General features: G+C 36.8%; 1 protein-coding gene across 8 annotated transcripts in view; it reads right to left on the reverse strand.

The window, feature by feature from the left end:
- BLNK (B cell linker) overlaps window positions 1–26,531 on the reverse strand; it is a 964,832-nt gene that overhangs the window by 19,332 nt on the left and 918,969 nt on the right. For all 8 annotated transcript variants that reach the window (XM_044056709.1, XM_044056708.1, XM_044056707.1 and 5 more), the window contains one exon: window positions 17,103–17,258. In XM_044056709.1, coding sequence (XP_043912644.1) covers window positions 17,103–17,258 — 156 coding nt within the window. The remainder of the gene's footprint in view (window positions 1–17,102; window positions 17,259–26,531) is intronic.

Genomic DNA, 26,531 nt, shown 5'->3' on the forward strand with positions numbered 1-26,531 from the left:
TCCAGGAGGGTTGTGGGTGCTAGTCCTGGTACGAATTTACTGTGCCCCATCAACTCATCCAGGCTCCTTTTGAGTAGTGTCTTAGATGTGCTGTGTTTCACATGAATAAGTAGCCTATTCCAAAGATGCGACAGTCACTGGGAAATAAATCTGTTCCTCCAGCATGTCCTATTTAAGTCACAGGCCATATTTAGATTCCTTGGAACGGTAGCTATAGTCCAGTTTGATTTACGGATATGCAGCAAGTTCATTAAGTCTGGGTCTGAGATTACTCTATAAACCAGGCATAAGTCTCCTCTAAGAAGTCTGTATGATGCAAAGTATAGTGACAGGGACTTTGGTCTGCAGCACTGCTTGCCTATTTACTATAACCCTGTTGTCATTGTTTGACAGCCATTTCCTATTGCATAGCTGTTGGAGTTCAGAAAATGTTATGGCAATATCACCAGCACACCCTTTTTAATGGAACGCTGGCAGTTTATATGCCAAGGGCAGCTGCTGCTGCATTTGTAGATGAAGCAATGAAATGCAAAGTTGGTTTGCCAGCTACAACGTCTGTATCAGTAATAGTTTTCTTTAATGTGTAATTATTCAGATGACTTTTATTTCTGCAGGAATTGTGCATATTGACTTAACAAATGTTAGCAGGTTAGTATTTCTTATGCTGTTATAAACAGTTTTCTATTTATCAGTTCATAGGTAAGTACTAGACTAGCTGCCCTTGCAGGCCATTTTAAGCCTAGTCAATCTTTCTTCAAAGGTGAGAATCAAACCCTGTACCTTGTGTATGTGAGATAAACATCTTAACTATTATACCAATCACCAACTCCTAATAATAAACTGTGCTCCACATGACTGGATTTTATAGTATGATGCTAATGATTGTTAAACAATTTCAGATTGTTCATTCAAAGCCACCAATAAAGCACATATAATTGTTATTTTCGTAACAATAAAGGGTGTACACAATAAACAAAGTGGCTATAACTGATGATGGGGACTCTCTGTGCATGAAAATACCTTATGCACTTATCATCTAGTCATTTTAAACCATCTTAAATCTGGCTTTGCAAGATTAATGTACATGTGTCTGTGTGTGACACAGAGAGAGAGAAAGAGAGACAGTGTTTGAAAATAAAGTTGAAATACTTTTGCTATGGTGTGTTTGTGTGAAACAAATATGAAATATGAGTCTTTGGTCATCGTTATTATTATTATTTTATGCAGACACCTGAGAAGGATGCAGTCAACAATGTAGCTATAATTGCTGGATTTAGAAGATGTCTGTGGATAAAAATGACTTACCTTGCTGAGCTGATAAAGTTAAAAAGTCATTACCCTGTTTTTGTAGAACTAATATGCATTTGTGTAAAGCAAACTGGAATACATTTCCATGGCCATGTTATTACAATCGGGCATGTGATGCATAAACAATTGATAAAGTGTCTGTAATTGTTGAGTATTATGGATTACAATGACAGCAGTCTGAATGGCCTTTTCTGGTTGACATGTTCTTAAATGGGTACTTTTGTCATTATTGGTTCATACATTTTGTTTCACTGTTTACTGGAAAAAAATGTTAAAAACTACAAATTAAAAATGCATTTTAACAAATGTTGCTGAATTAAACAAGAAATATAATTTAAATAAAACAAGAAATGTAAAACAATCAGGAAAGTGTCTTAAAGAACACATGCATGTATGCATGATCCTAAAAATGCGTGCAAGGGCTCCATGGTACATTTAATCCACCACTGACCAGATGTATTTTCAATGAATGTGAGTTTCAAGGGAAGAGAAGTTTACTGCTGCTCGTGATAAGTGCATTTTTAATCTGCAAAGACTTTTGTTTTGTTTAGGTAATGGACATCGGTGTTTGTGCAATAAAATTTGAAATAAAAGTTTTTTTAATTAAATTCACATCTCTGTAATCATAGTAAGAATAAAGATGAAAATAGTAAGCACACTGACAGGTTTGAACAGTGTTTATTGTAATTGGGGAGAGACAGCCAAGTAATAGGACACTAGAATGGCTGTGGGGGGTCCTGGTCCACTAACCTGCCTAGGGCCCCATGTGTCCATGATCCAGCTCAGCTGAAAGCCACTTTCAGTCCCGCCCCCACACTGTCCATGAAAGAGGAGGCCTCCACTAACTTATATATACCAACTCCAAGGTCACACATCAGTGGAGAAAGGGCAACAGTTACTGTTTATTGAAAGTGGCTTTCAACAAAATCTCCCTTGTGCTGAAGTCATTCATTAAAGCAGGAACTGAACTACTCTCACATTACCGTTCCAGCTGAGTACTATTCATTTTGATAAACAAGTGTATTAACATTGCTTTATTTCTGGATCTGATAATGTTGATGATGCATCTAAATATGCTATGAAAGTTATAAAATAATGTCTGTATACTTCTGTTGTAATCATTTCTATGAGTTACAGTAGATATTGTTATGCAATTAACTTGATTACATTTTGATATTCTCTCTATTAATTCAGAATTAATTGTACACTGATCGCTGCCAGGCAGCAGTGGTTATAGTTTGTAAGAAAAGTCATAGTACTCTATGTATACAAACAAGCTCAAGAATATTTTTCCTGCGTGCTGGTATATCTACAGTCTGTGTAAGACTGTTGATTATAATATAGTATAACAACATTCCCTAGCTTTTTAATTTACCAGTTTATGCTGGGCAAGTTAAAAAAAATCCCTGACAGTTTTCTTGTCCTTATAGTCATTTAATCAGTTACACAGGCTACCTGTCCCTGTAGGAAGTGACCTCAGCACAAGAGCTGTAGTAATTGGTTGATGTTCTTCGTCTCACATTGCTGCAGTCATAACCTGTGGGTAGTCCGCTGTCCTCTGTCGGCCCGAATACCAAAGTGTTAGGCTGGCGTCGGTCATGGGTGCTCAGATCTGACGTCAGTACGCAGTAGTACTTAAGCGCATGACCGACGCCATATCCTCAGTCTTTCTTGCCGCATGGTCCGAAGCAGAAGCAGCGTTTGCAAGTGCCGTTCAGCGTCCTGAAATTTTCATTTTTCGAGTTTCAGACCGAAGACCAAGTTGGGCTAAGTACCCCGTTGGGGAATATTTTTGTCTTTTCTTGCCTCAGTTAATCCGGATGTCAGAAAAAGTTAATAATTGTATTTCTTGTGGGAAACAGATACCTCATAGGGACTATCACTCTCTCTGTATTCCTTGCTTGGGGCCTGAGCACGACGTAGTCGGGTGTCGCTTTTGCGCTAGATTTAATAAGCGCACCATTAAACGCAGATTAGATTGTGCTAGGCTTGTTTTCGGTAAGCGGTGTAACTACAACATGCCGTCGGATCCTCCGACGCCCGCTACCGCAAAGAAGCGAAAAGATAAATCGTTAAAGTCAAAACCGGATGAGTCGTCCGTTGCGGACGCCGGTTCTATGGAAACTACGGTTGAATCTGTGGATCCAGCCGAGGTCTCGGCTGAATCACAGGGGGAACCTTTAATTTTACAGGAATTGGCCTCTCAGGAGTTAGGTCAGGCCGAGGGGGCTTCTCAAGTTTCTGTAGTCCCATCATTACAAAAGGTTATTAGGCCTTCTACTTCTGTCACCAAGGGCCCTGCTAAAGCTAAATCTGGTCTTTCTGGTACAGGCAGCAGCCCTGGTTCTTCGGGCTCTGTTCCTAAAAAACATATGTTGAAAATGGCAGAGGATTTGATTACTTTAATCAGGGGTTCTATGCCCCCTCCAGACAAGAGGCCTAGGATTGAGACAGATGTGGAGGGTTTGGAGCATTCCTCAGATTTTTCTGAGTCTTCAGCTGAGGACATTCAGGATTTTCCTCCCTATTCTGATTCGGGTGCAGAGGATTCCTGTCCTTCTGCTTCTCCTCCAGAAGATTTTTCCTTTTCTGAAACCCTACACTCCATGAGGGAGCATTTCAAGTGGGAAGGTCATGATTTTTCAGATTCTCGTAAGAGGCTTAGGGAATTTTTGTTTTTGCCACAACATAGACCTTTGGCTATTCCCTCTGTTTTAGATGTTGTTTAGGATGTTTTTTCTGAAGCTTCCCTTAATCCTGATTCTTTACCCCCTGCCCCTGTCAAGCCAGACAGGTATTACAGAGTTCCAGAGGCTCATAAATATTTGTGTAAGAGTCCTAGAGCTGACCCGGAAACTATTAGTCAAGGACCTAAGGGTGTCAGGGCTTCGGTGGTTAAGAATCCAGTACCTCTGGATAAAGATTCTAGGGCTTTGGATAGGTGGGGTAAGAAAGTGTATACCTCCTCCACGCTAGCTATGAGGGCTTTAAATTGCCAGTTTCATATGCTGAAGTACCAGAACTTTCTGTTAGGTCAGTTGAAATCTAAGGTAGATGCTTTAGCTGAGGGTATAGAGTGGTAGGAATTGCAGGACTTAGTTCATGCCTCAGATCAGGTTGGTAAGCATTCCTTGCAATGTGGCTTTGATGCTCTTCAGGCTTCCTCCAGGGTGGCTGCCACGGGTTCAGTTATTCGTAGGCATGCCTGGCTTAAGGATCAAAATTTGTCAGAGCATGTTAAAGCTCGAATTTTGGATGCTCCTCTACAAGCTGAAGTTCTTTTTGGTTCTCCTGTGGAGTCAGTTTTGAAAAAAATGGAAGACAAAGCTAAGTCCATGCAGACGGTTAAGGAATTTTTACAAGTGCAGCCACCTAAGTTTAGCAGGAATTGGCCTGCAAAAGTTTGGTCTTACCCTTCTTCCGAGTTTCAGTCTAAGGGCAGGTCTAGACGTGGTAGGGGCAGAGCTCATGCTCAGGGTTCTTTCAGACCTAGGACTTGGAGTTCTCCTGCACAATCTTCTGGTGAGGGCAGGGGTCAGCCTTTTCGTAAACAGACCCAATGACCTGTATCTCCAGCTGCCAGACTCTGCCTGTCTGGCAGCTCCTCTAGGAGGAAAGTTGGCACTTTTCAAGCAAAATTGGCTTTTGGTCACCCAGGACAAATGGGTGCTGGACATTATAAATCAAGGCTACAAGTTTTATTTTCACACCTTGCCTCCTTTCAAAGGCATGCCGGATGTACCTCCTCAGCAAAGGCTGGTGTCTCACAAACAGATTTCTTTACTTTTACAAATGGGGGCGATCCAGGTGGTACCTCCGTCAGAAGTAGACCTGGGGTTTTATTCTCGCCTATTCCTGGTGCCAAAGAAAGGAAACACTTGGAGGCCAATTCTGGATTTGTCCATTCTCAATACATACCTAGACATTCCAAAGTTCAAGATGTTAACTTTACAGCAACTTCTGCCTCTGCTAGGCAAAGATCACTGGATGGTAACTCTGGATCTCAAAGAGGCTTATCTTCACATTCCTATCAGGCCCAGCTGCAGGAGATTCCTGCGTTTTCGGGCTGGTACTTTTCATTATCAGTTCTCTGCATTGCCCTTTGGCTTATCTACTGTGCCCAGGGTGTTCACAAAGGTCCTGGCTCCTGTGATAGCCTTCTTAAGACTAAGAGGAATACAAATTTATCCTTATCTGGACGATTGCCTGATTCTTGCTCAAGACAAAGTCAAGTTACTTCAACATCTACAGTATGTAATGGCAGTTTTAAGGTGCCTAGGGTATTCTGTGAACGAAACAAAGTCCAGTCTAGTACCCTCTCAGGACATGTGCTTTCTGGGTGTGAGACTGAATACAGCCTCTCAGATGGCCTTTTTGACCCTGGACAAACAAAGAAATCTTCACCTGTACTTCCAGCAATTATCTCTAATGTCCAGGCTGACTGCAAGGACAGTCCTTCAAGCCTTGGGGTTCATGGCATCTTGCATTCTGGTACTTCCCAATGCCAAACTGCATATGAGGAAGCTACAATGGTATCTCAAAAATGTATGGACTCAACACTGCCACGATTTGGACACTGTCATTCAGATATTACCTTGCATCCAGAGGGAATTCTTGTGGTGGGCTCAGGAATGTCACCTAAACAAGGGACTCTCTGTGACCCGACCAGAGACAAGTCAAATCTTAACAACGGATGCCTCAGACCTGGCTTGGGGAGCACACTTCAATGGGAGATGGGTTCAAGACACGTGGCCTCCCAGACTACAGCATTTGCATATCAACATGAAGGAGATGTTAGCAGTCCAATTTGCCCTGATGGCCTTCAAGGATCTACTTCAACCAGGACAGGTGTTGATTCAAACAGACAACACAACTGTTATGTGGTACATCAACAAGCAGGGGGGAACCCATTCTTACCCTCTTTGCAGACAAGCTATGATTTTGTGGGAGACTGCTCTGAGGTTGCACATCACTCTTCAAGCACGGTTTCTGCCAGGAGCACAGAACTCCTTAGCAGATGTTTTGAGCAGACAAATTGTGGATCCCCACGAGTGGAAATTGGATTCTCATGTATTCCAACAGTTGACAGTGGCTTGGGGAACTCCAGACATAGATCTGTTCGCTTCTCCACTAAATTTCCAACTGCCAAAATTTTGCACAAAGATGTTTCACCCAAAAGCTTGGAAAGTGGATGCTCTATCTTTCAGTTGGAACAACCTTCACGTCTATGCTTTTCCTCCTCTGCCTCTCCTTCCCAAGGTACTCTTGAGAGTCAGACAGGACAAGCCTTGCATGATTCTAATAGCACCAGATTGGCCACGACAGCACTGGTATCCTCTGCTGAGGAGTTTAATACAGGAGCCTCCTTGGCCTTTGCCACCAATTCCACACCTGTTGTCCCAGGCAAGCAATCATTTTCTCAATGTCAGGGTACAGTCCCTGCATCTGACAGCCTGCCGTATTCTGTTTTAGATCCTGGGGGGTCTCAGCTTCCTCAACAAGTTTTGAATGTCATTTTGGAAGCCAGACGGCCTAGTACTAGAAAAGTTTATGCTGATAAATGGAGGAGATTTTTCTTTGGAGCACAGCAAAGAGCTTTGATGTTTCAGTGCCTAATTTGAGTTTTACACTACAGTACCTTACTGAATTATTAGACAAGGGTTTGTCTTTCTCCTCTGTGAAAGTTCATGCTGCAGCCATTTCTGCTCACTATGATTGTGACCCTCCTTTATTTTCTCACCCTTTGTTTAAGCAATTTCTTAGAGGGGCAAAGAACATAAGACCCCCATGGAGCTCCTACTCCTTCCTGGGATCTCAATTTTGTGTTGGAAAAGCTTACTTTACCTCCTTTTGAACCTGCAGCTACATCTGAGTTGAAGTTTTTGTCTTGGAAGACTGCTTTTTTGTTGGCCATTACGTCTGCTAGGAGGGTATCTGAATTGCAGGCTCTCATGGCAGTTGAACCCTTCCTGATATTCCATAAGGATAGGGTGTCCTTGCGTACTAACCCTACTTTTATGCCTAAAGTTATTTCTAATGTGGCCTTAAACCAGTCTATTCATTTGCCTACTTTTTATGCTGATCCCCAAAATAAAGGAGAAAAAGTCTTGCATTCTTTGGATATTCACAGGCAGTTACGCTACTATTTGAGCAGAACTAAAGAGTTCAGGAAGACTCAACAGTTATTTATTTCTTTTGCTTTGGGTTCACAAGGGAAAGCTGTTTCAAAGCAAACCATTTCTAAGTGGATTGGCCATTGTATTGCTTTTTGTTATTCTCATCATGGAAAGGATGTTCCGGTTGGGATCAGACCTCATTCCACTAGGGCTACTGCCACATCTACTGCCTTTTTGAGGGGGGTAGCTACTAAGGATATTTTGGAGGCACCTACTTGGAGTTCAGTGCACACTTTTACTAAACATTACCATCTCCCTCTTTATTCCAAGTCTAGGGCTGGGTTTGCCACTGCAGTTTTACAGGGCATGTTAGCAGCTCCTAATGCTTTTTAGTTTTGCCAGCCGCCCTTTACCTTTGCTTTGGGATTCTACCCACAGGTTATGACTGCAGCAATGTGAGACGAAGAACATAGTACAGTTTTGTACCTACCATAAATGTAGATGTTCGAGGATCCACATTGCTGCAGTCCAATTTTCCCTCCCTCCTTCCCCTCTATAGTTTGGGGTTGCTGTGTTTCTTTTGAGATAATTATTATTTTATCTATGTTGGTTGTTGGGTATTTTCTATTTTGGCTATGGCCTTTCCTTTTTAGGCCTTCTGACATCTGGGGCAAGAAAGACTGAGGATATGGCGTCGGTCATGCGCTTAAGTACTACTGCGTACTGACGTCAGATCTGAGCGCCCATGACCGACGCCAGCCTAACACTTTGGTATTCGGGCCGACCGAGGACAGCGGACTACCCACAGGTTATGACTGCAGCAATGTGGATCCTCGAACATCTACATTTATGGTAGGTACAAAACTGTACTTTTTGGACCATTTCTAGCTCTTTTGAATTTCCCTGTTTAAAATCTGCCTCTGGGCTTTTTTTCTGGCTATACTACTCAGACAAGCTCCTCGTGGTCCTGCTGAGTGGTCCTAGCTACAGAGAACTCAGAAAAGCGACTACTTTCTGGATTTAAGTATCTTTGCCATTTTTTTACTTGAAATACCTTCTCTAGCTTACCCTAAACAAGCTTAAACTGTTTTTTTAGTTGTTTGCTGCATTATTTAATATCTGCACTTAAAGTTACATTTTAGTCGAAATTGATCGAAAGTTTGTTTGTTTAATTTAACTGTTGAGGCTGCCCACTAAAGTGTGCTAGCCTGTGTAACTGATTTATTACTGTTTCTGCATTTTCTGTGTGTTTTCTATCTAAAACAAAAAAAAAAAACAAAAAAAAATCCTTGTTTTCCTGCCTCTCCTCGACTAGTTTAGTCCAGTTTACAGGCTTTGCTGTATTCTGGGCTGTGGTGTAGTTCCTGTGTTGTCCATTACCTTACTTGGATAGAAGGAAGTTTCTTTGCTCACCAGTGGGAGTGGGGAGCCTTGAGCAGCCTACCTGTCCCTGTAGGAAGTGACCTCAGCACAAGAGCTGTAGTAATTGGTTGTTTTGGACCATTTCTAGCTTTTTTGAAGTTCCCTGTTTAAAATCCACGTTTGTGCGGCTTTGCACGATTGTGCACATAGTGCAGCGCCGGTTAAACAAGGTTAAACTTCTGCTCTTCAAATTTTCCCTTAAGGAAGCTCTACTCTTAGTATAATCATACTACTCGCTGTATTATAAGCCTAGCACTTGTTCTCAAAACTTCTCTACTAAGTAATCACTCTCATACTAAGTAAGCACTACATCCACCTACCACCCCTGTGAATATCCACTTCCCTTAAAGGCACAGCACTCCCTTATACTGTTCTAGCATGTTGAGTGGTAGATTACTGGCGTCCTCTCCAGTTCAGCTGGTTAATCAGGGTATCTTGAGACAATGCTACAATTGTCTCATGTACACAGACAACCCTCTCCTCCTCCCAACAAACACAAATACATGTGAGAGATGCAACTATATAGCCAAACTGGAGGCTGAACTCTCTCAACTCAGGGCTGGCATGACCAGACAGGAGGAGATGATAACCACACACACAACAAACCCAGTCCCACATAGACCTACCACAACTGCAAACCAAACACATAAAAACACAAAGACATACTCGGAGGCTATAATAAAAATCCAGAGCAGACATCCAAAAATCCACCACCTCAAAACAAAACACATGCAACACATACTTCAATAAATCAGTGTGTCAGTCAATCACAGCCCTTAAGGCCAAACACCATGCCTGATACACTAGTAATAGGTGACTCTATAGTCAGACACACTGATGTCCCGCTTACCAGGCTGAACAAGGAGAGGGTGACTGTGAGCTGCCTATCAGGAGTTAGGATCCGCCACATAACACACGCACTCAGGTCACTCCAAAGCAAGTATAAATATGACTCCGTCATTGTCCATGCTGGTGTGAATGACCTGAGACGTACCTCCCTGGACTACATGAAAAGAGACATAGAGGAGCTCTCTGATTATGTAGCCCAGGCTGGTATGACCCTGACCCTGAGCAGCATCTTGCCCTCACCAAGAATGATGCCACAATACAAAGACAAGATGATCAGCTTTAATAATTGGCTCAAGTACTGGTGTCATTCTAAGGGGATCCAATGTCTGTCTGCTTGGGATGACATGTTGGACAAGCCACGCTGCTTCGCAAGGGACGGCTTGCACCTGTCACCACTGGGCTTCCGGATATTGGCTAAGGCTCTTGCCACCCCCATAGTGCCTTTTTTAGGCAAGGCTCAAAAGACAAACCCACCTCCTTAGAAAACAAAAATGGAAAAAAACTAAGGGTAATGCTGCTCAACGCCAGAAGTCTAAATCTCAAGATGCAGGCACTCGATGCACTCCTCAGTATGGAGAACATCCACGTCTGTGCAGTCAATGAAACCTGGTTCAAGGCTCCTGAGAGCACCCCAGCGCTACCAGGCTATACCTCGTATCATGCTTTTCGGCCCCAAAACCCGGGCTGAACCACAAAGGGAGGGGGAGTGTCCATTTTCATCAAGGACACCCACACCTCCAGGTTAGTAGCAACACATGAAGCATCGGAGACCATACAGGTGCAACTAACCATAGGCAAAACTGCTATACAACTGGTAGCATGTTACAGACCACCCTCCCAATCTCAGGAACCCCACTCAGCCTTCCTGAAGACATTGGAGGATATGAATGTATCACAAAATACCATCATACTGGGAGACTTCAACTACCCTAACATAGATTGGGTACATTATTCTAGCCCTAACACCCTAGCCCAAAGGTTCCTGGAATTCATAAATTCAAATGCACTGGAACAACTAGTCACCTCTCCCACTAGGGGAGATAATATACTAGACCTGATCATCACAAACATGGGGACAAAATGTTCCACACCAGAGGTATACCCCTCACTAGTGAGATTTGACCACAAACTAATCACCCTGGATATACATATCCCACCTCCACCCCCAGCACAAAAGACCGCAGTGAAAAACTTCTCAAAAGCAGACTTCACTCTTCTTAAGACTGAGATGGTATCCTTTAAGCCCACTGGGCCAGTGGATACCACATCCCACAATGCTGAATCCTTCACAGATGTTTTCTATGGACATCTCCAAGAATGCATGGATCATGCAATCCCAAATAAATCCAAGTCCCTCTCCACCAAAGGCAAGCGTCCTGTCTGGTGGACCTCAGCCATTAACAAATTGTATAACAAAAGAAGGAAGCTACTGCACGATAGAGCAAAATCCCATAAAGGGAAGACATCTGTGATCAACACTAGCAGAAAATTACGTTCTCTCATAAAAACATCCAAGGCCAACTTTGAAAGAAAAATCGCTAAGGACACTAAAGATAACCACAAAGCCTTCTTCAACTAAGTTAGAAACCTGGACGGAAACCCTCAGATATGCTCAAAGTTAGTTCACAACAACAAAAAATACACTGAACCCACAGATATTGCCAACATTCTGGCTGACAGGTTCAGTGCAAATTTCTCCCCTCCCTCACCCCCAAAAGAAGAAATACTTATCTCAGCTGAATGTAATCTCCCTGTCATCTCAGATGTCCAGGTGAGAGCCGCCCTCAGCAAAGCTAAAAACACAGCATCAATGGGACCTGACGGTATCCTGGGTTGCGCGCTACATGAATTCCAAGAGGAGCTAAACCCGCACATAAAAATGCTATTTAACCTTAGCCTTACTACAGGATATGTACCTGAACACTGGCGTACAGCAACAGTGGTTCCAGTCCACAAAGGGGGTACCTCTACAGACCCTGGGAACTACCGCCCCATAAGCTTAACCAGCCTGGTCTGCAAAGCTATGGAAAGAATCATTATGGAACTCATAAACAGAGACATTGGGGACCTACAGACACTTGATCCCACCCAGTTCGGCTTTGTAAAGGGCAGATCATGCCTTTTGAACCTGGTTGACTTTTTCAAAACAGTCACTAGAGCCATTGATGAGGGCAAAGCAGTCCATACAGCCTACCTGGACTTGGCTAAGGCCTTCGACACAATACCCCACTCAGGCATCATAGATAAGCTCAACAGCTTAAATGTAAACCCTTATGTCACTAGATGGGTTGCAAACTGGCTAAAGGACAGAACCCATAAAGTTAAAATCGCTGGAGCAATGTCAGACTCAAAGCCAGTCACAAGTGGTGTCCCACAGGGATCTGTCCTGGGACCCCTCTTGTTTGGCATTTATTTCTCAGATGTTAAAGCAAACATGGGAGGGTTGTGGCTGACAAAGTTCGCAGATGACTGCAAACTAGGCGCCATAGTCGATACACCAGCGGACACATACATCCTACAAAAAGGCCTCACAGAAACGGACAACTGGTGCCGGAGTCATGGCCTTAAACTAAATGCCAAAAAATGTATAGTCAACCCCTTTGGGAAAAACAAAGTGCCCATAAATTATCACATAGACAGCAACCCACTGAGTACAGAAAAAGTAATCAGAGACCTAGGGACCCAAGTCGACAGCGACCTCTCATTTGACACCCACGTTGCCAAAGTGGTTAGAAAGACATTCTACCTTGCACACCTTATCATGAAGGGATTCACATCCAGATCCAAGGATGTCATTGTACCCCTATACTCCTCCCTCATCAGACCCATGATTGAGTACAATGCCCCATTTGGTATGTACCTCACCTGGCATTTGCAACAGCTGGAGAGACCACAAAAGTTCCTCACCAAGAGATTCAAGGGTCTCCAACATATGTCTTATTCTGCCAGACTAAAGAAACTCCAGCTCTATTCAGTAGCATACCACCTGCTCAGAGGTGATCTGTGCCTGACGTACAAGGCCACGGCCAATCAGGGACTGATGGACATGCTCCACCTCAAAAAATCCAAATCCATCAGAACCACGAGAGCTAAAGACTTAAACCTCGGCACAAGTCTGAATAGGACATGCTGGAGGGATAGATTCATAACCCAGAGGCTTCCCATGCTCTGGAACAGAATCCCAGTTCATGTTAGGCAGAGCCCCTCACTAACTCTCTTCAAGAGAAATCATGATGAGTGGATGGGAGATTGTAAGTTTACCCCAGGGGTCACATCTGTGTCACTACTAGACAGGGGCACAGTAAACTAATTCTATTATATAAGGGGACCTTCACTGTGTCACTACTAGACAGAGGCACAGTATTCTAAATCTATTCTGTGCATTTTTGTACCATTTCATGGGGTGGCGAAAGCCACATCAGTATGGCTAGGCTTACAAATGCCCCAGGGCAGATAGCCTAGTACTAAACTATGAAACTATGAAAAAGAAAAAGAAAATCCATCATTAGTAATATGTCTTTTGATTTACTGTTGAGGATGCTATGTCTCAGTTTTTTACTTCAGTTAAATTAACACAGTCTTTAATAAAAGTGGAAATACCTGACCTCTCTTTGTCACAGAGTCCTACAGCTATTAAGTAGCCTATATCGGGGAAACATGATCAAGCCAATCCTGAGGCCACATCCAGCTCTCCATATTCAGTCCAACTAATTTCATAGTTTAAATCCTTTATTTAAGTTGCCTGGATATCAGATCTAGTATTCATACTCCTGGTGATGGTGCACAATACATAATAGTGTTATTAGCTGTAAGATTACTTCTACATCTGCACCCTCCTGAAAAAAATATATACCATTCTGGTGCTGAGCCAAGGAATCAGTTGATACAAAACCTACTCCTAACATCAGTGAGCTATAATCCCTCCTTAACCATGGCCAGTGTGTTAGAATTGACATTCCTGTGCTGAATAACATATCACCCATTAAGCACACAAATCTTAGATACAAAGGCACTGGGTCTACTGATGATTAATTACTAACCATATCATTTGCTGTAGTATTAGTACAGACTAGATGTCTTTCATGACTTGCTATCATTTCTTTTTGCTGAGATCATTTATACCAAAATGTACTATGGTATTTTTATACTATATGAAAGTAGTAATTTTTCAATGCCTCTAAGATATCCATGATTTTAGGACCAGGAAGACATACAACACAATACTTCCACTTTGTATAGAAAGCGTTATGTAACTGTCAGTCTCTCTTAAAATAAATTCCCTATAACTAACGTGTGCTCTTGACTGGTATTCAAATCTGATACTACAGCAGTTTTAGAAGAACAAGAATTGCATCTTGACTTCTTGTTAGTCAAAGTTAGACCTGTGCCATATAGTGACATCAGTGCACTTGTTTCTCAAGGAAGAACAAGTAGGCATCCTTCTAGCTTTCAGTTTTCTTTTTTTCTCCAGCCTAGAAGTAGATGTAGAAAGATCATTTCCAGTATTCTTCATAAGATTACTGTTGAAGTGCTCCTTACAACTGGGATGTATCTGCTAGGATACCCATACATCTGACCAGTCTACAAAGCTCTGGCTCCTTCCATTTATGCCATACAACTGCCCTCAGCAAGAGCTGACATGCTAGTACAAGAGAGATTTGCAAGTGAGAAACAACTCGGGGCTTTCTTGCCACTAGTTTGCGTGTCAAGAAGTCTGTCGTCATCATCATGTTCAGTCATCCATTGAATTGGCTTCACATCAGAGACTCCGGCAGATAAGTACCCCATGGAAGCCCTTCAGGAATTACATTATTTTTTCTGAGAGAAACTTAAAATTATGTCAGACAAGAAAAATGGGAAGTGAGACTGGGTGTCAGATTCTTTATAAGGATCCACTTAAGTTGCTTATTTTGTCTTGGAGCAGAACATCACATTTAACAATGTTCATTTGTCAGGCATTTGCCCCTTAAACTATCCTAAGTAAATTAAACACTCTCAAAACTTACTTAGAACAATGTAAGTTGTTTGATCACAGTGTCATGTCATCATCTTCACCATTCTCTTACTTCACCTCTCAATTAATAGAGAAAAACAAAACAAACTACGTAGTGCTTCAATCCAACAAGACTTCCACTTCTTATTGCCGATCTGAGATGGTTGAATCTGCCAAGGAGCTTTTGCAGCCCCAGGACTGACTCTCTTCTTTGCTTGGCCAACTTAACATTGTCCCTTTGGAGGCTGTTTTGGCAAACAAGTATGGCACGTGCAGTGAGACCAAACACATAACTGATTTAGCTAGGAGCAAGGACCTCAAATAGTTTTATATGAGGGAGATGGGGGAGGACACCAACCCCTTAACTGTGATGTCATTTAGGGAACTTTAATTGAAGTCAGACTTCAGCTTCTGTCCTTAGGGCAAAAATGTCTTGGTGCTCCCAATAAGCATGCCCAAAAATCTGAGCATATTTCACCCACCTCTAGTAAAGATAACTGGCTTAATTTTGCCCAGAGTCTTTTCAAAGCTCTTCAAGCTTTTCAGAGCAGTCAGCCTTCCTCCTCTAAAAAAAAAGATATAGATGTTTTTCTTCTATGGAGGAATACCTTTCTTGTTTAGACCAAAGCTTCTAAATTTCTTTCTCCCTTTTGAATTGAAGGCTGAGGAGATCGTATCTTCAGATTCACCAACAAAGCGATGTCTTTTAGGGATACCATTAGAAAGATGAAAGAATGTTTTAAATGGGAAGGCAGAAAAGTCTCTGATTCTGAGAGAAGACACTAAACTCAAATATGGATGCTTCCAAAACAGCTGCCAGTCTTCCTGTTTCAAGAGCACTATAAAATGCTTTTCTGGCTGCTACCTTATTCCTGACTCCCTGTCTCCTGTCCTCCCAAAAAGTCAAGCAGACTTTCTAGAGTTCCTGATGGTCATAAATATGTCTCTAAAAACCCTATAGCTGATCCAGCTGTCATCTCCCTTGATTCAGACAAAGGAGCTACGCTTATTCCTACTTAGCCTGATTTCTGTTCCTACTGATAAAGACAGCTGAGCTTTCAACAGATATGTAAAAAAATGTTCATACCTTAGGCCACCATATCATTCGGGAGAGACTTTTGTGATGGTGGTTCAGTTCTGAGGTAGGAAAGGTAGTTGAGGGGAAAGCGGTATTAAGTAATATATATATATATATATATATATATATATATATATATATATATATATATATATATATATATATATGGACTGTATGAAGTGGGTATTTAACTTACTAGCAGTGCTCTCATTTGGGTTGGCAATATTTAGTGTTATTTGAATGGTGCAATCTGGATTTAGTAGGAGACATGTGGGTGTCCAAAACTGCTTATGGCTGTTTTGGTTGAATTTTTGGAAATTTATATAGAAGGATTTCATGTCTAGCCTAATCCTGACAGTGATGTGATTTCCACATTGACTGAATTTTTGGAGGTTTGTTCATTTTTGTTATTTAACCAGGTTTTCTTTGCTCTGTCTCTCTATTACATGAGCTGTTTGCATTTTCTGGATTGCCAGGGAGCAAGGTTAGCTTTCAGTCTTTTGGTTCTGGTTGGGTTATGGTTGTTTAGGATATTTACGAATGTGGAGTTAAGAGGAGTACAGCATCATCAAGTGAAAGGGTTTTCGGAAATGTTCCAGTTTATTGAGTGTAATTTGGAGATATAAAAAGTGTCTGTGTGGAAGGAGGAGAGGTTGCTAACAGAGCTGTAATGTGAACTTTAAGGGTGCTGCTATGATGTCTTATGGTGAAGGTGGGGAGGTTGTCACTTAGAGTGTTGAGGAGGGAGCCGGAGGAAGAGCTTTTATTTGGGGTAGTGGTGAACATCCAGTCAGTGGTGGAATTATTATTTTTGTTGTAACAAGTGGGGATGATAATGGCCATATAAATTTATTTTGGTGTTGGAGTCATTATTTATTTCTTATTTAAGTTGCATAGCATAATTGTTTCAAGCAACCCAGACTTCACTGTAGCCATTAAGTATTCATTCAATTGTTCAGCACTTGATAAAAGTGCTGTCAGGGAAATGACTGGCACCCCATAAATGCAACTTCTGATTTCAGAGGCACTGGATAAAATAATATTTGAAAACTAACAAATTAATACTTGCCTGATATACACTTTGTACAGTGAAGCAATTGTATTTTGCTTTCAATTACTATTGGATGAGTGAGTGTATTACAGTATGCTGGCTGCATTAATAAGTTACATTGTTTTTCTAAGCCAGTTGTAGAGCCCTTGTACCTGTGAAAGGATACTTCTCACTGACACTGCTAAGTCCTTGTAATGCTGTCAGAAAGTAATACACACAAACAAACTACAATTAACTTCTTCAGCAGTTGGTCACAATGGTGCTATGCAAAAAACAGATACTTACATCTTCACCACTCTTTTCTCTTCCTAAGGCATATTGGTCTGTGGTATCAATATATCGTATGGGAATATTGTACACTCGTCTGTTATACAGAACAACTAGAGTGTATGGTTGTTGAGGGTCTTGACCAGAACTTTTTCTTATAAGGAAAGAGCCATCCTGTTTTGAAAAACAGAATATAATAGATTAAAAGCAGTATAGCATTCTGTTTTATTACATGCTTCTTATATATGTTTATTTGTAGTACAGGCCTTATTGTAAGTTGATATAAGATATTACATACTCGGGAAGTATATTTTTGTTTGTTACATATGCTGTTGTGTACTTGTATACTAGAACAAAACTGTCTTTAGTTGTATGCTAACAATGTGCCAGATTGACAGTACTATAGTAAGAGTAAAATATTGTTTAAGAAATCATGTATTATGGGAGCTAATTAAAAGATTTCATAAAACAATAGTGCACTCGCATATACACATACACACACACACAGAAATTAGCAATAACTATTAAAAAACATAATAGTCATAACCTTATAACCAATAAGAAAAAAAAATTATTTCACATTGTACCCCTCAACTGATAAACATTAATTCTTTATGTCTTAACTGTACATCAAGTAATTGTGTCTGAGGCCCTACCTATAACTATAAACCTTTGCTATCTCATAGATGGGTGTACTTTAAAACATCAGACTTAAAGACATCACTCCCAAAGGATCAAAAGTCAAAATGCTGAAAAACAAAGCAAAAAAATAAAAACTTATTTTTTTGCAAGGGGGTAAGTCCCCATGTTACCCCATGTGGTGTGCTGTGCCCCCCCTGCTAATTATATGCACCAACTCCAAGATCACACAACAGCATTGCAAGAGCAAATCCCTACTCCCTGCTGTTCTGTGACCTTCTACACAATAATGCTGTCAGGATCATGTGATTCTTCATTCACTTCTTCTGGCATTACAGATGTTCAGTATTATGAACGATTGACTATCTGAAACATTCTTCTTGTAGCCATACTCTTTAAAGACTTTATATATATAAGAAACAGCATCTTTTCAAATGTCAAAACCAGCATTTTATGAAAATCTAACATCTTTAATATTTCATAGTAGCTTTTTCCGCAGAAGCACCTCACCATGTTATGAGTTTTCCTCTGGATGTATTTATGATCACCAACCAAAAGCAATGTTCCATGTAAGGTCTTATCAAGAAACACATGGGATAGCACATAGCTGAAAACACACTAGACTGATCTACAAGTAAATGTGATATTATAACACCACTGTAACTACATAGCACTGCCTATTTAACTAATTAAAAGAGTTTATGTTAGGAGTCAGTTTTTTTTTTCCAAAGATGATTATGTGACATCAGCAGCCCTGCCTATTCAGGACATTCCAAAATATTCTCCACATGCAGAAAATACTATATATTGATGCCAGAGGCTCTACTCCATGTTTCCCATCCCCTTGACAACCTATATATGGCCAAGGAGGTCCCATCTCCAGAGGATAAGTACAAAGACTCTATAATTAGGGGCAGAAAATCAGCTGATGGTTAACTGGAGAGTATAAAATGCAAAAAAATCAGTGTTTTAGCTAGGGGACCGAATAAGAGGAGTTGCCTTTAACATTGAAAGCCTATAATGTGTAGCATTTAATGATTTTGGAAAGCTGTACCTTAATTTTATATTCCTCAGGTTATATATTTTGATGTATTTGAAAACATGACGGTAAAAGCTAAAAATAACACAAGTGATGAGCAAAACCGTAGCTTAGTTTAAAATAAAATAAAAAAAAGTACTTATTACTATGTAGCTCAGCTTCTCAGGCAACATAGTTTTTACCTGCTGGGTCAGAAAGTTTTATTTCTATAAACAGGTAGGAAACAGAAATACATAAATAGAGCACATTTTTCTATATTTCATTTTAAGATGATTATTAAACTGGAAGAATAAGTTTTTTAAGTGAGAGCTAGCGAATGAACTGTTTGGCTTTTTGTATTTTTCTGTACTTTTAATGGAAGGGTAGGATAGGTCATATGACCTAATGGAGGGGATTTTAAATATTGGCTTGAAGTAGTTTTAATGTGTCTGATGAAGTCTCATTTTAAGGGATGAAAGTGCTTATCAATGTTTGATTAATAAACTGTTTAAGCTTTATGGTTTTCCATATAGTTCTTGTACATTTCTCAGCTTCCTATTGCTTTTTTTGTGGTGGCTGAGGAAGAAATGAACTCACAAATGCATTTTGGTTCAAGCACTGATGAGAATCTTGTAGAAGTGGTTGGAAACCTTACACTTTTGGTGCAGCAGTTAAAGCAGATGTTTGATGACTTGGCACGGTCCTGTAACATGGATCAGACTTTAGGAATATTGAGACAGCCATTACTAATAGGAGTGTCTTCGATAACTGCAAATTCCTATCCTGCAACTAACAGCAACCTATTGCTCATTTGCCTGTTGTTGACCATTTGGGACTAAATGAGATTTCTATCTTGAACGAATGGTTAAATAAAAAGTTTGATTTTAGTATAAAAAATACTGGGGTTCAAATGCAGGAAAGGACCATTTATGATAAACTTAATGAATTTGATTATAAATTAATGAAAATTAAAAAAATTGCAGCTTGAGAATTCTTATTTTATTGAATGTATACAGAAGAAACAGATTCCTAAAGGGTTACACATATTGTGTTACCCTACTGGCCTGATTCCAGATTCCCCTTTACATGTTGAACTATTGCAGCTATGTGATAAACAGAAAACCAAAACAGAACCAAGGAAGCAGTAAGCCAACACAAATCCAAGGCAAGCAGGACAGTAGATTTGATGCATGTTTAATATCCAATGAAGTGCAGTAAAAACAAGATAAACAGGGTTGTGAATTTTTGGAATTGTTGATTAACTATAATGTGAAGCAAATTGATAGTTTAAAAAATGAAATTACTAATCTGGATAATATGATTAAACAGGACACCCTGTTTATGAGATATAAGTTTGAATATCACAGAATTTTCACCAGTATAGACCAGTCCATACAGAATTTGAGAGCTAAGAAATTTAAAAAGATGGAAAGGCCTAGAGCAAATTATGCAAGGGGTACGTCCTATCCACCTCCATCACAAGAATGGGGTTTAACATTTGGACATTTGGGGAACAATGTACAGGCTGGTGTGATTAATAATGAACATCTAATTGAAAGGCAGAATGAACCATCAACAGGTCAGCTGGATGATAATTCCACTTCCAATAATGCCAAACCTCAGCATTTATGATGATCCGATAGGTTAAAGGAGAAGAATAGGAATAATCAAGGTAGTGGCTATAACAACCAGTCGCTCTCACAGGATTTTTATACGGCTTCCAGGAGGAATTAGAGGGGCCAATGGAATTACAACTATTGCTGAACAACCAGTCATGAGACAACAACAGCAACTGGAGGAGGCATTGACTTTGCCAATTATTGAAGCTATCCAGATGAATTTGAACATGAATATTCATAGGACTGTTGAGGTTGTTATGAATTGTGATAAGGATTTCAAGATATATAATTTTTCCAACAGTTTGATTGATATGGACATTGCAGAAATATTAAGTAAGGGATTGACATTTGTCCCTAGCAGGAGAATAAATTTAACTGAAACACTTTTGAATTTAAAACTTTTTCTAAGGAAATTAAATTTCTGAATGTTTTTTGAACAAGGTGGGAAGGAAGTCAAAGACTTCAGTGTGTAGAGTACGTTTAACCCACCCCTGCATCCGGCTTTCTTATTATTTGAAAAGGTATGTGAATTAGATTTTAGAAATGTAGCTGCTAGACCTAATTTTGTTAAAGACAACTTGGATAATAATGATTATTTGAATTTGGAGTATATTAAATAGCACAAAATATGGGTTATGAAGCCGGATAAAGGGGGTGGGTTAGTAATAATGGATGTGCATGACTATAATAATAGGAAGTTGAAAATTCTAGGGACTGATACATATGGATTGGTAACTAAAAAACAGGTCAATTGTCCATATAGAAAGATACATATGCAGCAGCAGGATATGCTCATTGAAAGGAGGATTGATATAGATTTGTCTAATTAGTTGAACATGATTACTCCTTTGACTCCAGTGATTTTCGGTAACCCCAAAATACACAAAAATTTAAATGAGCCACCCCTAAGGCCCATAGTTGCTGTAAGGCAAGCAATTACATTTACTTGAGTGAAATTTTTTGACCTTAATGTGAAAGAAGCGCTTAAGGGGAAGGAGCAAATATATAAATATTCTTGGTCTTTTTTAAATACTATTAATAATTTGGAGTTCAAGCAAGAGGAAGTGTTTTTGACCATTGATGATAAAGATTGATATACGGTTATTCCCCAGGAATTAGGGATTCAGTGGGTGATGGATTTTTTATGGTTGAAAAGATTTTAAACAGGATGACATAAATCTTTATGAAGAATTGTTGGAATTAGTGCTTGGGAACAATTACTTACTTTCTGTGGGCCAGTTTTATTTGCAGAAGACAGGAGTTGCTATGGGTTCTCCAGTGGGAGCTACCTTTGCTAACACTGTTATGGCCCAATGGGAGATGAAATTTTTTCTGGTAATAGTTCTGTACATGCAAAAATATCTTTTTATACGCGTTATTTGGATGACATGTTTAACCTATGGAGAGATAAGAGGGAGAATATAGATGAATTTATGGATTATATAAATAGTTCAACAAACTTCCTATCATTTACTTGTAAGATTAAAATAGATAAGTTAGCATATTTGAATGTGTGGCTGATGAAGGCTAGGGGAAAGACATAGACATATTTCTAAAATTTATAGAAAAAAGACGTATTTCAATGATTTTCTTCATTTTTCGAGTGCACATCCTTTTCACCAGAAACAATACGTTGTGAAGGGCCAGCTTGTTAGAGCAGCAAGGATGTTTTCCCAGGAAGAACATTTTGTTGACGAGTGTAATACACTTGTTGAGATGTTTTTGAAGAGAGGGTATCCATTTAGTTTACTACAAAGATTTGGTCCTAGAAGTGACACATAAAAGAGCAAGTGGTAATTTTAAACACATCCTTAATGGGGTACCTTCATTGGAGGTGGAGGATTTAAATGGTGAACAGAATAGTATGGACAGAGATTTTTCTATGAATTTTATTACCACATTTAGTGTTGTTGAAAAAATGGTTCAATGGATTTTGTATAAAAATTGGGTTTTATTTGAGGAAGACCAGTTTATTAGAAATAAAATGTGGGTGGAACTAAAAATAGTATTTTGGAGAGGTAGGAATTTTAAGGACATATTGGAAAATATGGTTATTAAGAATAAAACTCCTCTCATGAAAAATGTGTTTTTTGTTCGATTTGTAAATTGGTCATAGTGGGGGTGACATTTGATATTAGGGGAAGACATACCATATCCAATGGAGATACAATTGCGAGTCATGTAGTGTACTTTATATGGCCTTTTGTCAATGTTGCACATTTTTCTATGTGGGCAAGACTGATCGGTGCTTTAAGGACCGAATTTATGAACATCATTACAATATTAAGAAAAATAAGATGAATAATGCCTTAGCAAAACATGTAGTGGATAATGAGGGGCATTTTTTAAATATATGGCCATTGATAGCATTGAACAACTATCAAGGGGGGGTCAGTAACATTGCTTTTGGAACGAAAGGAGTTAGTGTGGCATCTACTTTTGAATGCAAATGTTTGGCCTGGTTTGAATGAGCATTGTACTGTCAACTGAGTTTTAAGGTTGAATGCACTTTCTAGATGACATGCTATTTTATAAGAATATAGTTTTATTTATTTTTTACATACACACACCCACACACACACACACACACATACATATATATATATATATATATATATATATATATATATATATATATATATATATTTTCTTGCCTTTCTTTTTTTTTCTTCCTTTCTTTTCTTCCTTTTTTTTCCTTTTTTTTTTTCTTTTTTTTTTCTTTTTTTTTTTTTTCCTTTTTTTTTTTTCTTCTTGTTATTTTTTTTTTCTTTTCTCTTTCTTTTTCTCTCCTCTTTTAATCTCTCCCCTTTTCTTTTCTCTTTTTTTTTTTTCTCTTTTGTTTTTTCCCTTTCTTGTTTCCCTGTTTTTTTTTTTTCTTTCTTTTTTTTTGTATATTTTCTTTTCTCTCTTTCTTTTTTCTTCTTTTTTATTTTTATTATATATTTTTTTTATATATATATTATTTTATATATTTATATATATTATATTTTATATATTATTATTTATTATTATATATATTATTTATATTATATTTTATATATTATAATAATATGTATTATATATATATATAATATATATATATATTTTTATATTATATATATTTTTATGATTATATATATATATATAATTAAAGTATATATATATATATATAATATTTATTTTTATTATTAATATATATTTTTTATGTATAATTTTTATATTATAATTATTATATATATAATATAGATGTGTTAATTATAAATAATAAATGTTGTAATTATAAAAAAAATTTTTTATTATAATAATATAATTTTTTAATAATAATTAATTTTATATTAAAATTATATATATATATAATTAATATAATTTTTATATGTATTTTAATATATATTTTTGATGTATATAATATAATTTTTATTTAAATATAATTTTAAAATTTTATATATATATATGCAAAATTTTATTTATAAGGATAAATAATTATTATATATATAAAATAATATATATTTTAAAATTTTAAAAATTTTTAAAATAATAATATTTTGTATTTTAATTAAAATTTTTAATTTTTTGATGTTTTAATAATTAAATACATTTTTATTGGTTATAATAATTAAATTTTTAAAATTTTTGATTTAAAAATAATAAAAATTTTTTATTTTTAAAATAATTTTTGTGGGTTTTTTATAATTTAAATTTTTTTTGTAGATTTATAAATAAAATAATTAAAAATTTGATTATTAATATATATTTTAATGTAATATATATATTTTTTATTATAATATTAATATATTTTGTTAATTTTATAATATTAAATGTTGTTTTTTGTTTTTTAATTTACATTAAATTTTTAAAATTGTTAATGTAAAATATTTAAAATGTTTATTTTAGAAATAAATATTATTTTTTTGAAAATAATATAATTTTATTTTATAAATAATTAAAATTTTAAAATTTTTGTTTAAAAATAAAAAATATAATTTTTGTTATTTTATAATAATTAAAATTTTTAAATTTTTTTATTATACATAATAAATTTTAAAAATTTTTGTTTTATAAAAAATTTTAAAATTTAAAATTTTTTTATTATAAAATATTAATAAATTTTTAAATTATATAAGTAATATAAATTTTTAAATGTTTAAATAATATATATTTATATTAAAATAATATATTTATAAGATTATAATTATTAAAATTTGTTATATTATAATTTTAAAAGTTTTTAAAATTTTTTTTTATTATATTATATTGGATTATTTTTAAAATATTTTAAAAAATTAAATTTTTAAATTTTTTATTATAAAAATATAATTTTTGTTTTAAATTTTAATAATATAATTTGTTAAAATTTATAAATAAAATAATTTAAATTTATGTATAAAATATATATATTAATAATTAAATAATTAATTAATTTTTTTTGTTAAAGTATAATATTATAATTAATTTTTATTATAGTAATATTAAATTTTTTTTTTAATTTTAATATAATTTTAAAATTTATAAATAATAGTATATTTTATTTTAAAATTAATAGTATATGTTTATTTAATAATATTTTAAATTTTGGATTTTTATTATAATATTTAAAATTTTTTATATAAAGGAAATATAAATTTTTTATTGGTGTATAAAATATTTTAAAATTTTTTTATTATAATAATATTTAAAATTTTTTTATAAAAATATTTAAAATTTGTTTTTATTATAAAATATATAAATTTTTTAAATGTATAATTTTTATTGTATTTAAAAATTTTTATTAAAATTTAAATTAAATAATAATAATTTTGTATTATTATAAGGGTTTTTAAAAAATTTTAAAATTTTTTTAAAATTTAAATAATATAGTATTTTATTATAATTTTAAAATATTTTTATATATAAAAATATAATTTTTTTATTTATAATAATATAATGTTTATATAAAGATAAAATAATTATTTTTTATAAGGGTACATCAGTAGCATTTTGTTGTGGATGTATATGGGTACATCATTGGCATGTTGCTGTGGATGTATAAGGGTACATCAGTAGCATGTTGCTGTGGATGTTTAAGGGCACATCAGTAGCATGTTGTTGTGGATGTATAAGGGTACATCAGTAGCATGTTGTAGATTTATAAGGATACAACAGTAGCATGTCATTGTGGATGTATAAGGGAACATCAGTAGTATGCATTCGTAAACGTGTAAGAGTACATCATTAGTATGTTGTTGTGGATGTATAATATTACATCAGTAGCATGTTGTGTATGTATAAGGGTACATCATTAACATGTTGTTGTGGCTGTTTAATGTTACATCAGTAGCATGCATTGTGGATGTACAAGGGTACATCAGTAATATGTTGTCATTGTGTAAGAGTACATCAGTAGTATGTTGTGGATTTGTAAGCATAGATCAGTAGCATGTTGTGGATGTTTATAGATACATCATTGGCATGCTGCTGTGGATGCATAAAGGAACATCAGTACTGTGCTGTTATTGGTGTATAAGGGTACATCATTTGCATGTTGTTTTGGATGTATACAGGTACATCAGTGGCATGATGCTTTGTCTGTATAAAAGGTACATCAGTGGCATGTTGCTGTTTATGTATAAGGGAATATCAGTAACATGTTGTTAAGGATGTATAAGTAGCATGTCATTGTGGATTTTAAGGGAACATTGGTAGTATGTCATTGTAGACATGTAAGAGTACATCAATAGCATGTTGTCATGTATGTATAAGGGTACATCAGTAATATGTTGTGGATGTGTAAGAGTACATAAGTAGTATGTTGTGGATGTATACAGGTACATCAGTGGCATGTTGCTGTGGATATATAAGGGAACATCAGTAGCATGTTGTTTTAGCTGTATAAGGGTACATCAGTAGCATGTTGTTGATATATAAGGATACAACAGTAGCATGTCATTGTGGATTTATAAGGGAACATCAGTAGTATATCATTGTAGATGTGTAAAAGTACGTAAGTAGCATGTTGTCATTGATGTATAAAGTACATCAGTAGCATGTTGTGGATATATAAGGATGCAATAGTAGCATGTCATTGTGGATTTATAATGGAACATCAGTAGTATGTCATTGTAGACATGTAAGAGTACATAAGTAGCATGTTGTCATGGATGTATAAGGTACATCAGTAATATGTTGTTGTGGATGTATAAGAGTGCATCAGTAGTA

The sequence above is a fragment of the Protopterus annectens genome, chromosome 14.part0 (assembly GCF_019279795.1).
Source record: "Protopterus annectens isolate FY-2018-M chromosome 14.part0, PAN1.0, whole genome shotgun sequence".
In the NCBI taxonomy this organism is placed as follows: domain Eukaryota; kingdom Metazoa; phylum Chordata; order Ceratodontiformes; family Protopteridae; genus Protopterus; species Protopterus annectens.